The 14,232-nt window shown below is 31.6% G+C and overlaps 3 protein-coding genes across 3 annotated transcripts in view; 1 reads left to right on the plus strand and 2 right to left on the minus strand.

Annotated features, from left to right (window-relative positions):
* Nucleotides 1-3,502, plus strand: part of LOC108728114 (neurotrimin) — a 62,210-nt gene extending 58,708 nt beyond the window's left edge. The window contains exons 2-10 of the mRNA XM_018456486.1: nucleotides 547-750; nucleotides 988-1,355; nucleotides 1,528-1,684; nucleotides 1,785-2,087; nucleotides 2,299-2,405; nucleotides 2,495-2,684; nucleotides 2,996-3,022; nucleotides 3,111-3,222; nucleotides 3,313-3,502. Of these exons, the coding sequence (XP_018311988.1) occupies nucleotides 547-750; nucleotides 988-1,355; nucleotides 1,528-1,684; nucleotides 1,785-2,087; nucleotides 2,299-2,405; nucleotides 2,495-2,684; nucleotides 2,996-3,022; nucleotides 3,111-3,193 (1,439 nt within the window). The 3' untranslated portion in view covers nucleotides 3,194-3,222; nucleotides 3,313-3,502. The remainder of the gene's footprint in view (nucleotides 1-546; nucleotides 751-987; nucleotides 1,356-1,527; nucleotides 1,685-1,784; nucleotides 2,088-2,298; nucleotides 2,406-2,494; nucleotides 2,685-2,995; nucleotides 3,023-3,110; nucleotides 3,223-3,312) is intronic.
* A 1,866-nt stretch (nucleotides 3,503-5,368) lies between these two features.
* Nucleotides 5,369-7,842, minus strand: LOC108728086 (Bardet-Biedl syndrome 1). The gene is made up of 6 exons (XM_018456443.1): nucleotides 7,685-7,842; nucleotides 7,148-7,357; nucleotides 6,734-7,029; nucleotides 6,367-6,616; nucleotides 6,105-6,284; nucleotides 5,369-6,020 (listed from the first exon to the last, which is right to left on the minus strand). The coding sequence occupies exons 1-6, from the start codon at nucleotides 7,829-7,831 to the stop codon at nucleotides 5,394-5,396; spliced, it is 1,710 nt and encodes a 569-aa protein (XP_018311945.1). The 5' UTR covers nucleotides 7,832-7,842; the 3' UTR covers nucleotides 5,369-5,393.
* Nucleotides 7,843-9,841: 1,999 nt separating this feature from the next.
* LOC108728060 (protein dispatched) lies at nucleotides 9,842-14,068 on the minus strand. The gene is given in 11 exon segments (XM_018456409.1): nucleotides 9,842-10,098; nucleotides 10,226-10,526; nucleotides 10,601-10,901; nucleotides 11,012-11,268; nucleotides 11,271-11,544; nucleotides 11,621-12,008; nucleotides 12,115-12,316; nucleotides 12,401-12,785; nucleotides 12,868-13,548; nucleotides 13,710-13,847; nucleotides 13,931-14,068. Coding segments are annotated over 11 exon segments (3,300 nt in total). The 3' UTR covers nucleotides 9,842-9,863.
* Nucleotides 14,069-14,232: the final 164 nt, after the last annotated feature.

Genomic DNA, 14,232 nt, shown 5'->3' on the forward strand with positions numbered 1-14,232 from the left:
CCTTCCCGAAATCAAGCTTGTTCAGTCGTGTATGAGAAATCTAATTTCAATCAGCGCACCATTCCTCATGTCCATTTCGGACACGATATATGGTTTGTGGTTTCGATGGACGATCTGATCGTCAGCGAACGAGTTATAGGGCAACCACCGGCATTCGCGGTCCAGCGAATTAACGGTTTTGGCGATCGAATTGTCGCTTCGGAAAAGCAGGATTAATTTCGCTTTAATGCTCCTATCTCCTTGTAAGGGAGAGTGGTCTAGATTGGACCGTGTTCCAAGTAGGACTTTTTTAATTTATTGTAAATGAATACGATTAAGCAGATTTGCGTACTATTTATAATGTAAAGTCCTTATAAGACACCGAATATGTGATAGCAGTTTCTTGTCATAACATTCATAAAATAGACGTAAATATGTATTTTTAGCCATTGTGCGAAAATTTTGTTAAAAAAGAAAATTCTTGTAAATCATTACTTAAAAGGTGTTAAAAATTTGAAAAGTACTGCTTAAAGGCCACTTAAATAATATAATATTCATTAATTATAGGCTTATGTAAACCGACTAAGAGTACGGAGGACCTGAATTACGAGGATGATACTCCTTTCGATGATGATAATGAGGAAGATGAAGACGAAGAGACTGATAATACCGGCACCGCCGAGATGCCTCCGCAAATCTTATCACGTGCAATAAGCGTTCGCGTAAAAGCTGGGGATACCGTTATATTGCCTTGTCAAGTGGTCCATACAGGTTTGTAGAACAACAGGAGTCTCTTTTATTATTTACTAACATACTAACGAGTATGACGATACGTTTTAAAAGTGTCTCTCTATTTTTCCAAAATTGTTTAGTATTTCGTTAAACTTTTTTTATAACAAAGGAAATATTTAGAAGAAAAAATGAAATAAAATAAAGAACTTTAATTGATACTCTGTATGCAATTTATTATCTCCTGTTCTTTAATAAGTTTATCACGGATTATTTCAGACAATTATGTGGTTGCGTGGTTGAAGGACGATAAGTATCTGTACTTCGAATCGCAGACATACACTGAGGACGACAAGAGAATCGTACGATTGCCGAATAACAGCCTAGTGATCTACAATGCGACGGTCGAGGATAGCTCCAACAATTACAAATGCAGTATTCTGCAAAATCCTCACTCCATAGATTTGACTCACCGTGTCTTGGTTGATGAAAATCCGCGTCAAGAATCTACGCCGCCGCAGCACTCGCACAAAGGGATCATACGCGTGAGGCCTTCGAAGAAGGTCGAAGTGAACCAGGGCCATAATATCACGCTCGGTTGCGAGACCGACATACAGCCGCCGCCCGAGATCAAGTGGTTCATTGAGGTGAAACGTCATTAAAAATATCATTGATAACTCTAATGTCATCATTCCTATCACACTGTTTTATCGCTGTAAAAATATCGCAATATTCGTAATAATTACAGACATTAAAGATATTATGGGTAAGGTTTTATTAACAAGGAAGGCAAAGCTAATTCCGTTTTTTTAATTTTAGAACAAGAAGGTGGACGGTTACGATCCCGACGTGATCCTGGATGGAAATTATATTACGATAAGGAAAGTGAATGAGTCTCATAGCGGCCTGTATCAATGCCTCGCTGAAGATGGTTCGGAGATGCCAGCGATGGAAGCGATCAACGTCGTTGTGAATTGTAAGTTAATTGCTCATTCTTATTTGGCCGGCATGACTTTCAGTCTGTTTTGCATAAGCATATTGATGTTAGCGATTAACACATTCCGTTTTCGTGGCAGACAAACCTAAGATCGAAATGGAGAGACTAGTCTACAGCGGTGCGGGTATAGAATCGGAAATTACGTGCATCGTGAGGGCCCATCCCGTAGCATTCGTAATGTGGTATAAAGATGACAAAAAACTTACGCAGAAGAAAGGATCGATAATGATGTATCATAGGATAATACCGAAGACTAACAAGAATTTTAACATAACTAAGTATGTTTTAAAAATCTTGCATACTTCGGCACGGGATTTTGGCGAATACAAGTGTCGTGCAGAGAATACCATTGGTCAAGACATTAGATCTATTATCTTAACAGGTATGATATGCTGTTACATAAAATTATATGAATATGTATATACTATATTTAAATACATATACATTGCATAAAGAAAATATAAGATTGACATTCCTCTGTAAGATTAATGTGTCAGGAAAATATATTCAAGTGATATATTTTATTTAACTTTTATGAGTTGTTACAGAATTTAGATAGGTAAACAGATTTTCATTTGCAAAATATATTTTAGGTGTACCTTCGCAAGCGACGATATATGGTGCCGAAATGACTGATGATGATGCAGGAATCATTCTGAAGTGGCGTTTGGAGAGTTATTCGCCGATCAGCGAATATAAGGTAAACATTATAAGAAGAAAAATATATGCTTCTTATTAGAACTTAAGAAGTAAAAAATATAATCTAAAATACAATTTTTTTACTTACAGTTACAATATCGTCGCAAGGGTGACCCGGAATGGAACTTCATCGAGCCTGAAGTCAAAGATGGTAAAGGAAATCAATTTACCGTAGAATATGCAATTCGAAACCTTCTGCCTGGATCCTATGAGGCGATCCTAAAGGCTAGAAATGCATTTGGATGGTCTTTGGACTCAGAACCGCATACATTTAGTGGTGGTGCGTATATTAATCTTATATGAATTTTTATACGTATATATACATTTTATATCTATATTGTCTGCGCATTTAAAAATAAATTTCGTGATTTGTGCATTATTTTATTATAAATAGACGTTGAGTCGAATAAAAGATTGTTATCTACAAGAGAGAGAGAGAGAGAAAGACTTATTAATCAGTCGTATAGTGATTTATAATTTGATTATTAAATTAATTAGATATACAATTAAACAATTTAAAGTATTAATATACATATAAATAATATAACAGATTACAAATATTAAAAGTTCGTTTTCTTATTTCGTTTTTAGATTATCCTCCTGATTTAGCATTAAAAGGTACGAATACAATTTTTTCAAAGAAAATTCATTATTTTAAATGATGATCTTTTTTATCATCAGTTTTTAATTTCCTATTTATTTACAGGAAATTCGGCAACTGTACGATCTCCTGGAATGTTTTTAGCATTGATCCTAGTCGTTTTATCTTGTGCCTTCACAAGTCTGTAACTCTTTACTTAAATCTTTAAAATATGTAGGTGAGTATGACGACGTAAATCTATGAACAAACGATAAAAAGCTTATGATAAATTTTACTAAGTGACTTAAATGATTTATTTATGACACAGGTAATTTGCTGCAGCCAAAGCAACACCAGCAAACGCCATGGTGGATTTATTAGTGTAGGAACACTTAGGGGAGACGTGGCGCTAATAGCGAACATACATATTTTTAGTGCAAATTCCCCTCCTTTATTAGGATACATTTTATGTACATATATATTTAATAAAATATTTTCAAACATGCGGGCATTATCGAGACACATTAATATATATTTTACATAGTCAAAATTTCGTAATTAATATTGATTTACAACTCACCTAGGTGTTCCATTAAGACGCATTGTAAAGGAAAAAAATGAGCATTTTAATTGTACCGTAAAATCACGAATAATTATTAAGAGATATTGTACTTTAAAATATATACATAATTTATATATATATTATACATACATATATATGGATACGTATGTACGTACATACGCTCATGTATACGTGTGTATATGTACACATAATATAGTATTCACTATACATGCGTAAGCTCACAGAGACACACAATCATATTATTATAATTTATTTTTGTATGCTTAAGATTATTAGAAACGTGTTCAAAGAAGTCGCTTGGTGCCATGTACACGAGTCTACTACTTCCGAAAAATCATGTATAGAATCTGATCTGTCGTCCACAATGTCTTGCACATGTGGAAAGAACATGTACCTAAAATAATATAGTAAAAGAGAAGTAAATATTATAGAAACATATATGCTATTGCGATAATACGTGTATAACCGAGTCGACAAAGAGTATAAAGTTGGAAGCATTCATACCGAGATTATCGTTCATACAAGAATTATTCATTAACATTACGTCCACGTTCTCGTATGTTTGCTCCCAATGGAAGCAAATCTTTCTTTTTTATTTACTCCTATGTTTCTCGAATATGTACAATGTGATGCGCGAGTAATGAATGTGATTGGAGCGAGTATGAGAGAGAATGAACGTTCTATTTAGTGTTTTCCATAATAGTTTGCTAGCTTTTAGCGCTGATACGTTGTTATATTGATTTATAATTAATGTTATACGCAGTAATACTATAAGTAACTATAATTGTATAAGAAACTGCCCATTTTAGAAACGGCCGGTGTGCTTGTCATATGATACATATGAATAACATTAATACATGAAGAAAAATAGCCATATTCTTTCTAAAGTACATAAAATATTATTTACACAAAAATAATAAGTCTGAGTGTATCATTTTAATATTCTTAGACAAAGCAACTTGTATTTTTAAATCGTAAATATTAATTATTTATGTATTTTCCAATAACAAAATTTTTAATCATTATGAAAGTTATAAATGCTTATTAAAGCACGATTTTATACTGTACTTATTTTATTTCATCGAATTTCATTATGCTACTTTAAAGATTTTTTATATCCATAATTTTTTCTCAACGTATATAATTTATTTTTAGGAACGAAAATGGCTATGGGAAAGTTGCAACATATAAAAATTAAATCTTTGTTATCATCAGTCTGTTTCATTATTAATTATTAAAAGTTTTGTAAATTTAGTAAATTTGATAACAACGAAACTTATTTATACAAATTAATCAGGCTTGAAATTGTAAAAATACATAATGTACGTATTTTAAATTTTAGTTATGCAATTTTATCTTATATGTGTAGACTTGAACGTTTATTTTAAAACACGTCGACAATATATATATAAGAAAAGTTGTTAGTCAGGATGGTTATAAAACAATATATTAATACACAACACACCTGATGTGCATATGAATATAGCTTCTTGTTGCCTTAATCAATGTAACATGTACAATCAAGAAAATCGAAAGATATATTAATTCGTAAGATTATACCTGCAGATACATAATAAACAAAGTAAATGAAAACGTCCTGCGAATTTTATTGTAAATTATTAATACAATCCTTGAAGATAGTGTAAATAGTATAAAAATGTTTATACTATTATAAATTATTTATCATATATTTATTATATTTTATAAATTGTACAACACGATAATATTCGATTTATTTTACATCTATAAGATAAAATTCATGTTTAATTAAAATATGATTTATTTCATATTTGTACTTGGCTCTCAATTACAATTTAAATAACTCTTCAGATTTCAAAATCTTCCTCGGCGGCTGGCAATATTACAGTCGTAATAACCAAAGGTTTCGGATTTGATTTCTTGCAAAGTAATATTTTAACTTTCCCTGATATTTGACCTTTCAAGTTTGCGTTAATAGCTAGTGGTATAGGCACAGCACTTGGTAGCAAGGGCAAATCTATCACACGAGGATTCACATCAGTGTCCTCGGCTCTGCAGAGAATATACAATTCTGTTGAAGATAAATCTTCAGAAATATTTGTTATTATAATACGAATCATGTAATTGGGACCTAAACCAAGAACATTGGTTTCTAATGTGATAGGATTAGATCCTAGTGCTTGGTTTTCGCTTAAATGTTCGGATGCTTGTTTGGCTGTTGTCAAACGTAAGCGGAGAAAGCCTTGCTGAAATGTGTTATGAATCTTCTTTGCCTCGGCTCTCTCTCTTATCGTTTGATCGATAAATAATCGCGTTTTCTTCGGTATCGAGAACTTCGATGTGTTACTCGACGATAGATTCGATATTGAATTATTCGTATTAAAATCAGCAGTGCGCTTTAGGATTTTCATACATAAACCACCCCCAACAGTGACCATAGCTATTGTCCGTTCCTCTTGTCCCATTCGTCCGTACTGCATTCGAAAAAAAAAGATGATATATATATTTATATTTTGCCACTTTTTTAAATATACACATAAATGTTGCTGATTTAATACCTTAAGAGCGGATACAGGTTCCATAATTTTCACAGTATCAACATGATGTTTTCCATCGTAAATGCGAATTCCATAGCCTACTGTGCTTACAGCTAACAAAGACAGCCCATTTTGCGGTACTGGTAAGCTAACTAGATCTAATATTATACCGGGAATATTGATATGCCATAATTTTATTCCCTATATAAAGAAATTTATATATCAGAAAGAAATTTAACATAAAGTTTTTAACATTAAATTAAAATTCTTTGTCCAAGCGTACTGTTTTTGAAAATCCCACTAAAGTACCATCCATAACAGCTACTGCTGCTCCTTGAGAAGTAAGAACGGCAATAGCTACCGCAGGTGCGGGTAACGTTTCCCAAAGTTTTACAGAACTTCCTCTCCTAATTGTTCCTATTTTTCCATCTCTTCCAATAATTATTATATAACCATCACCTGTCCATAAGCCGCAGCTGGCAAATATTGCTGGTGGCCATTCCAGTATATACTTATCCATGACTGAAAAAGCTCTGTATGGCAATTAAATAATATACATATAGAATATACACAGAGTATACAATAATATACATACAGAATATACATAAAATATTTCAATGAATTTTTTTTTAATTATACAAAAAGAATACCTAGGATCCAAGACGAGAACTTCACCAGCCTCAGTTCCTAATATGAGACAACTACTAGCAGGATCATTCCAAGAGTCTCTGCGAATGATCGTAATTGCCGTTAAGGCATTAGCTTTAACAAGCGGTATCCGTCTATATTGCTCTGCAAAACTCAAGCGTAAGTTATTATCTAAAGAGAGAAACTTTAAAGTACGAGGAGAGAGAAATGTTGCGCCAAGTTCTTTCAGTAACAGCTCCAAATCATCCGCAAGAGTCAACACATTTAATTCTTCGTCCAACCCGCATTTATGCCAAATCTGTGTTAAATTATTAAATGTCAGAATATGTACTATATACTCAGAATAGAAATATCATACATGAAATTGAGATAATCCTGTATCATTATTTATTTCTGTACCAATAAAATATAAGTACTTCTCGTTCTTTTGGATGAGCATCAATATGTGGCAGACAATATTTGAAAAATGGTCTCATATTTTTGAAAATATATACGCTAGCTCCAGCTCCTACAGCAACTACGGATGACCGATGTTCTCCATTTTCCGTATAAAAACCGACTACTCCACAGGGTGGTTCTATCATGTTATGTTCAGTTATCTGATCGCCTCCTTTATATACTCGTATCTAAAAATAAAAGAGTAATGCATTTTGTAAATAAACAAAATAAAAAATTGTATAAATTATTCATGAAATAGAATGAACATTTCCACATCATTTGCTGATTCTAACTTAAAAAATTGTATGATTATATATCTTTAAAACTTTTTAGTCATATAGAATATAAAGTATTCTATTATAATTTATAGAAAAATGAACTTTTTTTTATCTGTTTTATTCATATAAAATCCTAATTTTTATAAATTATTTTATTATAACACTATTAAACTATATTATTTAAAAATATATTTGTACATGTGGCTCTATTATATTATTTTCTTGTCGTAATTATACCTTTGTTGAATCGCTTCCAACTGGTCCTAGATCAGCACAAATAAGTCTAGCATCTCCATCGCCGCTTATATCTAGCATATCAAGACCACCTGGCAAAGAAAATAGACCAGCACTTGGTTCCCAAAGTGCTTCTAACCAGCGACTCATCCCAAGTCCTCCGAGAGATTTATGATCAGCTCTAAGAAGAAATTCCGATAAAAGTAAGTGTATAACAAGCATTAAAAAAATAATGTCTTAATATTTTTGTATGTACACACACACACACACACACACACACACACACACACACACACACACACACACACACACACACACACACCCACACATGCAGATCAATAAAAAAGTTTTTTACCTTAAACCGTGCATGATTACAAACTTTTGTAAATTCTGTTTCTATATAAGTAGCAAATTTATTTACAGTTTAATTACTAAACTACATATCAGAGTTTTCTTATTTATGACATCTGTAACATTTATTTATATACATATTGCACATTTCGAACCGAAAAAAGACCTTAACTTTTTACATATTTTATTAATTCTATAACTGACAATTTTATAATCTGATGAACTGACATTCCATAACTAGGAGCACATGTATTAAAAATTACATCTACAAATTACATGACAAAATACCATGTGCTTTGTTTGTGTATTTGTTTCCATGGAAATCTTTTGACAAATGGCTCGAAAGCGGGAAATTTAACTGTATCAAAAATTCCCTAGAAATTAAAAAATACTTTAGATTTAGGTTGGCTGCCCTTTTCACAATCAAAATAATTTTTCTGAAATTCCCTAGAAACCGCGGGAAAATACGTAAAACCAAAGGAAAATCTATAATTATATCGCGAAATCTATAATTATAACGCGAAAAGATCAAGAAATATTAAACACGTTATTAAAATTAATTTTTTTAGTAAATTTATGCATAGCTTTTTTCTAATCATATGAGAAAGAAATTTTAATATATGCTTAAAAAATTGTAATATTTGTAAGGCCGGAATCAGACTATGCATTGAAGATTGAGATTGAAGATTGAAAAATTCAAATTTGACCAATCGAAATGAAAGGAGCTAAAATTTCTTTGTCCTTATTGGTCAAATTTCAATTTTCAATCTTCAACCTCAATCTTCAATGCGTAGTCTGATTCCGGCCTAAGGAATATTTTATTTTATTTTGCAGTATATTTTATTTAAATTGTAAAATAAAGAACTTTATTGCAGAATGTATAAAAAAAGCTGTACAAATTTTTTTAATATAAAATAATATTTTATTGGAATAAAATGTATATTTCATATAAAATTATTTTATTGTTGCTATTTTTATATAAATTATGACAAATAATCGATGAATATCTAATGAAAAATAATACATTTATTATTATACTTGCATTGTTAATTTTCATATAATACTGATACTATTCATGGATACATTTTAATGAAAAAAACGTGTCGCTCACCATTGAGATTTCAAATCCATGTAAACAACATTATTTGTCATATTAGTTACACTCATGCATATCATATAACACGTTTTCAAAAATTGATAACTGAAACTTATGGAATATACAAAAGATGTTAATATTATACTTATTATTAGTTTAAGTTAACATTTAATTCTCCATAGCCATAAATATTGTACGTATGCACATTTAAGAGCATTAATACTGTTCAGTGCGCTTCACAGTCTTTAGGACATACGATTTACCAGCTTTTTCTGTTTGTTCACAGAATAAAGTAGCTGTGCTATGCCATTAACTATATAAATAAACTATATAAAAGATATTCTTCTTAAATATTAGATTAACTGCCGAGTATGAGCGTACCAAATGATATAGATGCTCTTGATTGCACCTATACGTACATATATCTGTACTAATTAGGAAGCCCTCTCTTTGTATGTGTCTCTGTGTGTGTACTTGACTGTATATATGCGTATTGTATGTATGTACTGTAGATATATGTAACAAACAATAGACCACATGTTTGAGTAATGACCTTAAAGCTATTTGAACACAGCCAACAGTCACATTAATTATATGATATCACACCAATGCATAGAATAATATACAAAAATGATTATTTTACATACAATTTAAAAAATACAAAATTGATAAAAAAAATAGCAAATTGAGATTCCTAGAAAATGGCACATAATTTCTAATTAAATAGTGATTGTTTTAACGAAGTAATGTTGATAATGGAGATGGTGGCAATGACGGAGATGGAGGCCTTGCAGCAAGAGTTTCCAATTCACTGCAATGAAATTGACATACGGAGCTAGAAGTGCTTAGAGTTGATTCCGAAAGCATTCCCCGTCCTTTATAAGCTTTCTTTGCTCGATTGTTATCTTTGTCGGTTTCAACTACCCCGCCATCATCATATTTACGATAACAAATTGATAATATTTTGAGTCTGTAAAAAATTCAAGTTATAATCATTGATTAATTTATATCTTGTAATATCCAATTGCTTTATTTTAAAATGTATTTTTAATATTATAAATTTAATATTATAAATGCATATAATAAAAATTGATTACCTGGGATATTTAAACTGAGCAAATTGTGAAGACGGTCCTATAACTGCTAACATTGGACACAAAAATAACGTTGCATATATCCAACTTACTCCCATTACAAGCACTAAAAAAAGACCGATTTGTATATACGCTAGTACATGAGAAGGTAACATTAAAGCGCCCGCAGCACCACTTGTAATTGCTGCCATAAGAGTAGGACCACCCATTTGTTGTAGTGCCGCTTTTACTCTGTCTATTTTCTTCTCAGAGACGCATGCTTTATAACTCACAGCGTAATGCAAGCTAAAGTCCACAGCAAGTCCTAATAAAATAAAAAATTCAGAAATATTATTAATTTCACAAATAGTTTAAACTCATTTTTTGACTTTTATTTACCTATTGCTGTAGTGATTGCAACACTTTCTAAAATATTAAGTTTCCATCCAAGAAGAATAAGTATTGCCACGGTTACAATTATTACAGCACCAATAGCTAGAATTGCATACAGGCTAATAAGAGGATTTAAGGTCACCAGCGCTAATACTATTAGAGCCAAAGTTAGCGATACTCCCATCGCATATAAGGTTCCATGATATAATGTACGTTGAAGCTCATAAAATTCTAGATGGCTGATAAACCATCCACGTCGCATCCCTCGAGGCGCAGTTCGTAATTGATTCTGCATCCAATTTTCAACCTGTGTTTAAATTTAAGAAGTTCGATTAAACTTTACCTCAAGGATTTATACTTCTGCAAATATTATCAATTCATGTTATTATTTACTAATACCAAATAAGTAATACTTGCCTCATTAAAAAATTTATCCATATTTCCAAACGAGAGACTATATGCGTATGTGCTATCATATTCTACAATAAGCGCTTTAATTTTAGGTATTACTTTAATTGGAAACGTATCGTTTGATGCCTGCGTGGACAATAATGGTTCTTTGACAAATTTTGGACCTGCAGAAAGTGGACCAGTCCGAAACCACAAGTGAGGCGTGTGATGTATTCTATTGCTAGCTTCAGCTGCACATTGTTGCAGAACGCTTGGTTTGTAGGATCGATAGGATCTTTACAATGTCTCATCATCCACGTACGTAATGGATCAATAAAGCAATTAGATAGTAAAGGTCCAATAGTGCTACGGTAAAAAGGTTGACTCCGTAAATTTCGGCAAAATTGTTCAAGCCATAATTGAGATTTTGGATGAGAAATATTGAAAGTATCATCCCAGTCAGGTGTTCCTCGTTTACGAGGATCAAGGTAATCACCATTGTCGACTGGATTTATGCCCCAAACAAATCTTAACGGTAAAACTTCAGCATCTCCGCCAACCTGTACACGAATCAAGTACATTATAATTATATATATTTGTGATGAAAATATATCTATAAATAAGTAAAATAAGCACCATTTCGTATCGTTCAAACCAGAATCTCCGTGAATATACTAGATCATATTTTTCGAACGGATGTGTATCATGGAATAATTGAAAATCCATATAATCTGGCAGTTCCAAACCCGGATAATGGAAGACGATACTGCAACACGCTGATGCCATAATCCCCAAACTTAATAACCAAAACCAACGTAATCGAAGCACTAATCCAGTAAGAAAGGTGGTAAATCCTATTGTCACTTTGTCTCCCAAAGATCGTAAAGGACGAATAATTCTTCTGGTAATAAAATTGACAGGCGATAGAGTGGATAATTTACAATGCTCTGACACAATCACACACGCAGGTAACCATGTAATCATCAAGAAAAAATTTGCAATGACTGTCATGCCTGCAAATAAACTATACAAAAATTTATTATACACACACATATATATATACAGTAGTTAAGATTTAAATATGGAACAGAAAAATGTTCTATGGATTAGCTTTAGAATAAAATTAATACCTGAAACAATTTATGGCAGTCACATTACTGACAATTGATGCAAAAAAAGCTACTGCTGTAGTAAGAGATGTAACAAACATAGCTGGAAAAGCATGTTTCATTGTTTCTTGTACAAACTGTACTAATCCATCATTTGAAAGTTTTTGTTGTTTCCTAGATTCCCATATCTTACAGTAAATAAATGCGTCATCTGCTCCAATACCTGTAGAAAAATTTGTTATAACAATATATTTATAGGATTTTTATGTAGATTTTACTTATGATTTTGATATAATAAAATACTAACCTACGGCTACAACAATGGCCAATAAATTCATAAATGGAAAAAATTTAATATGTAAAACAACAGTATAAATTGCATATGAAATGCCAAGGCTAAATACTACTGCGAAAATTGTTGCTATAGTCAATACTATAGAGCCAGTATATGCCCAGATACAAAATGTAACAAAGATAAAACCAGCGAGTACCAGACTCGAATCAGACAATATATCGCGATCAAATAGTATACTTTTTAGACCAAGTTGAATGCCTTGAACACGAAAATTTCCATACATTAAGTCATTATTATCTATTGCTTTATAAAAATCTAAAGTCGCAGAGCTTGCCGCAATTGGAAGAAATAGCATTGCAGAATGCAATGTCGAATTTTGTTTGCTGGAATCCGTCTTCTGTAACAATCCAATTAATATCAAATTAAATATTTATTTGTTAAAACAATATTAAAATAAATTATCGTCAATGGACTCTTACACTCGGGATAAAATTAACGTCTAAAAGATAGTGTAATAAATGATAAGCTGCATTTCTCATGTAGCATTCGGTTGGCACATGTTTTTGGCAATTGAAGTCTTCTGCACAGTTAGGCGTCAACTGACGGTTATGATAGTAATAAGCGCATTGTTGCAAAAGTGTTTTTACTCTGCTAAGATCCTTCTCTGTTATTCCCAAACAAGAACTGCGATTTGATAAAAGTGCCACATAGTTAGCTGGTGACCAACTTCTACAACATTTATGATTTGCCGCATCATTGCGATTGATTTGCGTCTGGCACAAAGATGGAAAGTGAACGTTTCCACGAAGTACACCATCAATATGACATTGAGCTAATACACCCTCCATCGACCATAAATTTAAATTTTTTTCCTCTGAATCTACGGCGATCACGACACGAGCATATGAAGAAGTTGGTAGATTACAGAAAAAATTATCACTATCAAGATGATCTTGAGTCTTGTCATCCTCTATATTTGCATTATGCGTATCTCTTAATTCTAATAATTCTTCCCATGTATCTTTGTCTTCTTCACTCGCTTCTTTATAATCTGTGTTATTTAACATTGTTTGATGTTTCTTCCCCTTTTGTTTATTTTTACCTTTTGGTTTTTTTCTAAGAATACCCTGAGTAGATAAACTACGATTTTGCATATTAGCCTGAAAAATTAAGTTAAAAATTTAATGTTTTGCTAATTATTTAACATATACTAATTTCTAAATCCAGCTATCTGATTATGGATAAAAAGAAATATTAGATATTTAAAATAATAAAAAAATGAAGCTATAGGACAGTTAAAAAAATTTTTTATCATCCATACTTGTTGAGTTAGTTGATGTACATAATGATAATATTCTAAAGGATTATCAGTAAGTTCTCCTCTTCCTTTTGTAGCTTCTATTAAATGATTCCAAGCTGTCAGTCTTTGTGCTAAAACTGTACCTCTTGCCTCAAAACCCTACAGTATAAATATATATTTGAAATATATCTCAATTGTACAGAATATTTTTTTCATTCTTACAAGAAGGTGCTTCTACATACCATTTGAGGATCCGTAAAATCTGGAAACTTTTCAATTGTAAGTGGAATAATTAGACATACTAAAGAGAATATAAAAATGACCAGTAAAATGATATACGGATGATGAGCAATTATACGAGGATACCAGGATGCTTTCATTTTACAAAGATTTCTCTTATTTTTGTATGTATATATAATATATATATATATGTTAACTTTTTTAAAATATCTATTTTAAATAAATATCTTTAGATGTGTTGTAGATGAAAAACCATCAATACACACGATTAAAAGTCGTCATTTATCATTCATATACAGTTCGT

Source organism: Mycetomoellerius zeteki, unplaced genomic scaffold (assembly GCF_001594055.1).
Source record: "Mycetomoellerius zeteki isolate Tzet28-1 unplaced genomic scaffold, Tzet1.0 scaffold58, whole genome shotgun sequence".
Taxonomy (NCBI): Eukaryota; Metazoa; Arthropoda; class Insecta; order Hymenoptera; family Formicidae; genus Mycetomoellerius; species Mycetomoellerius zeteki.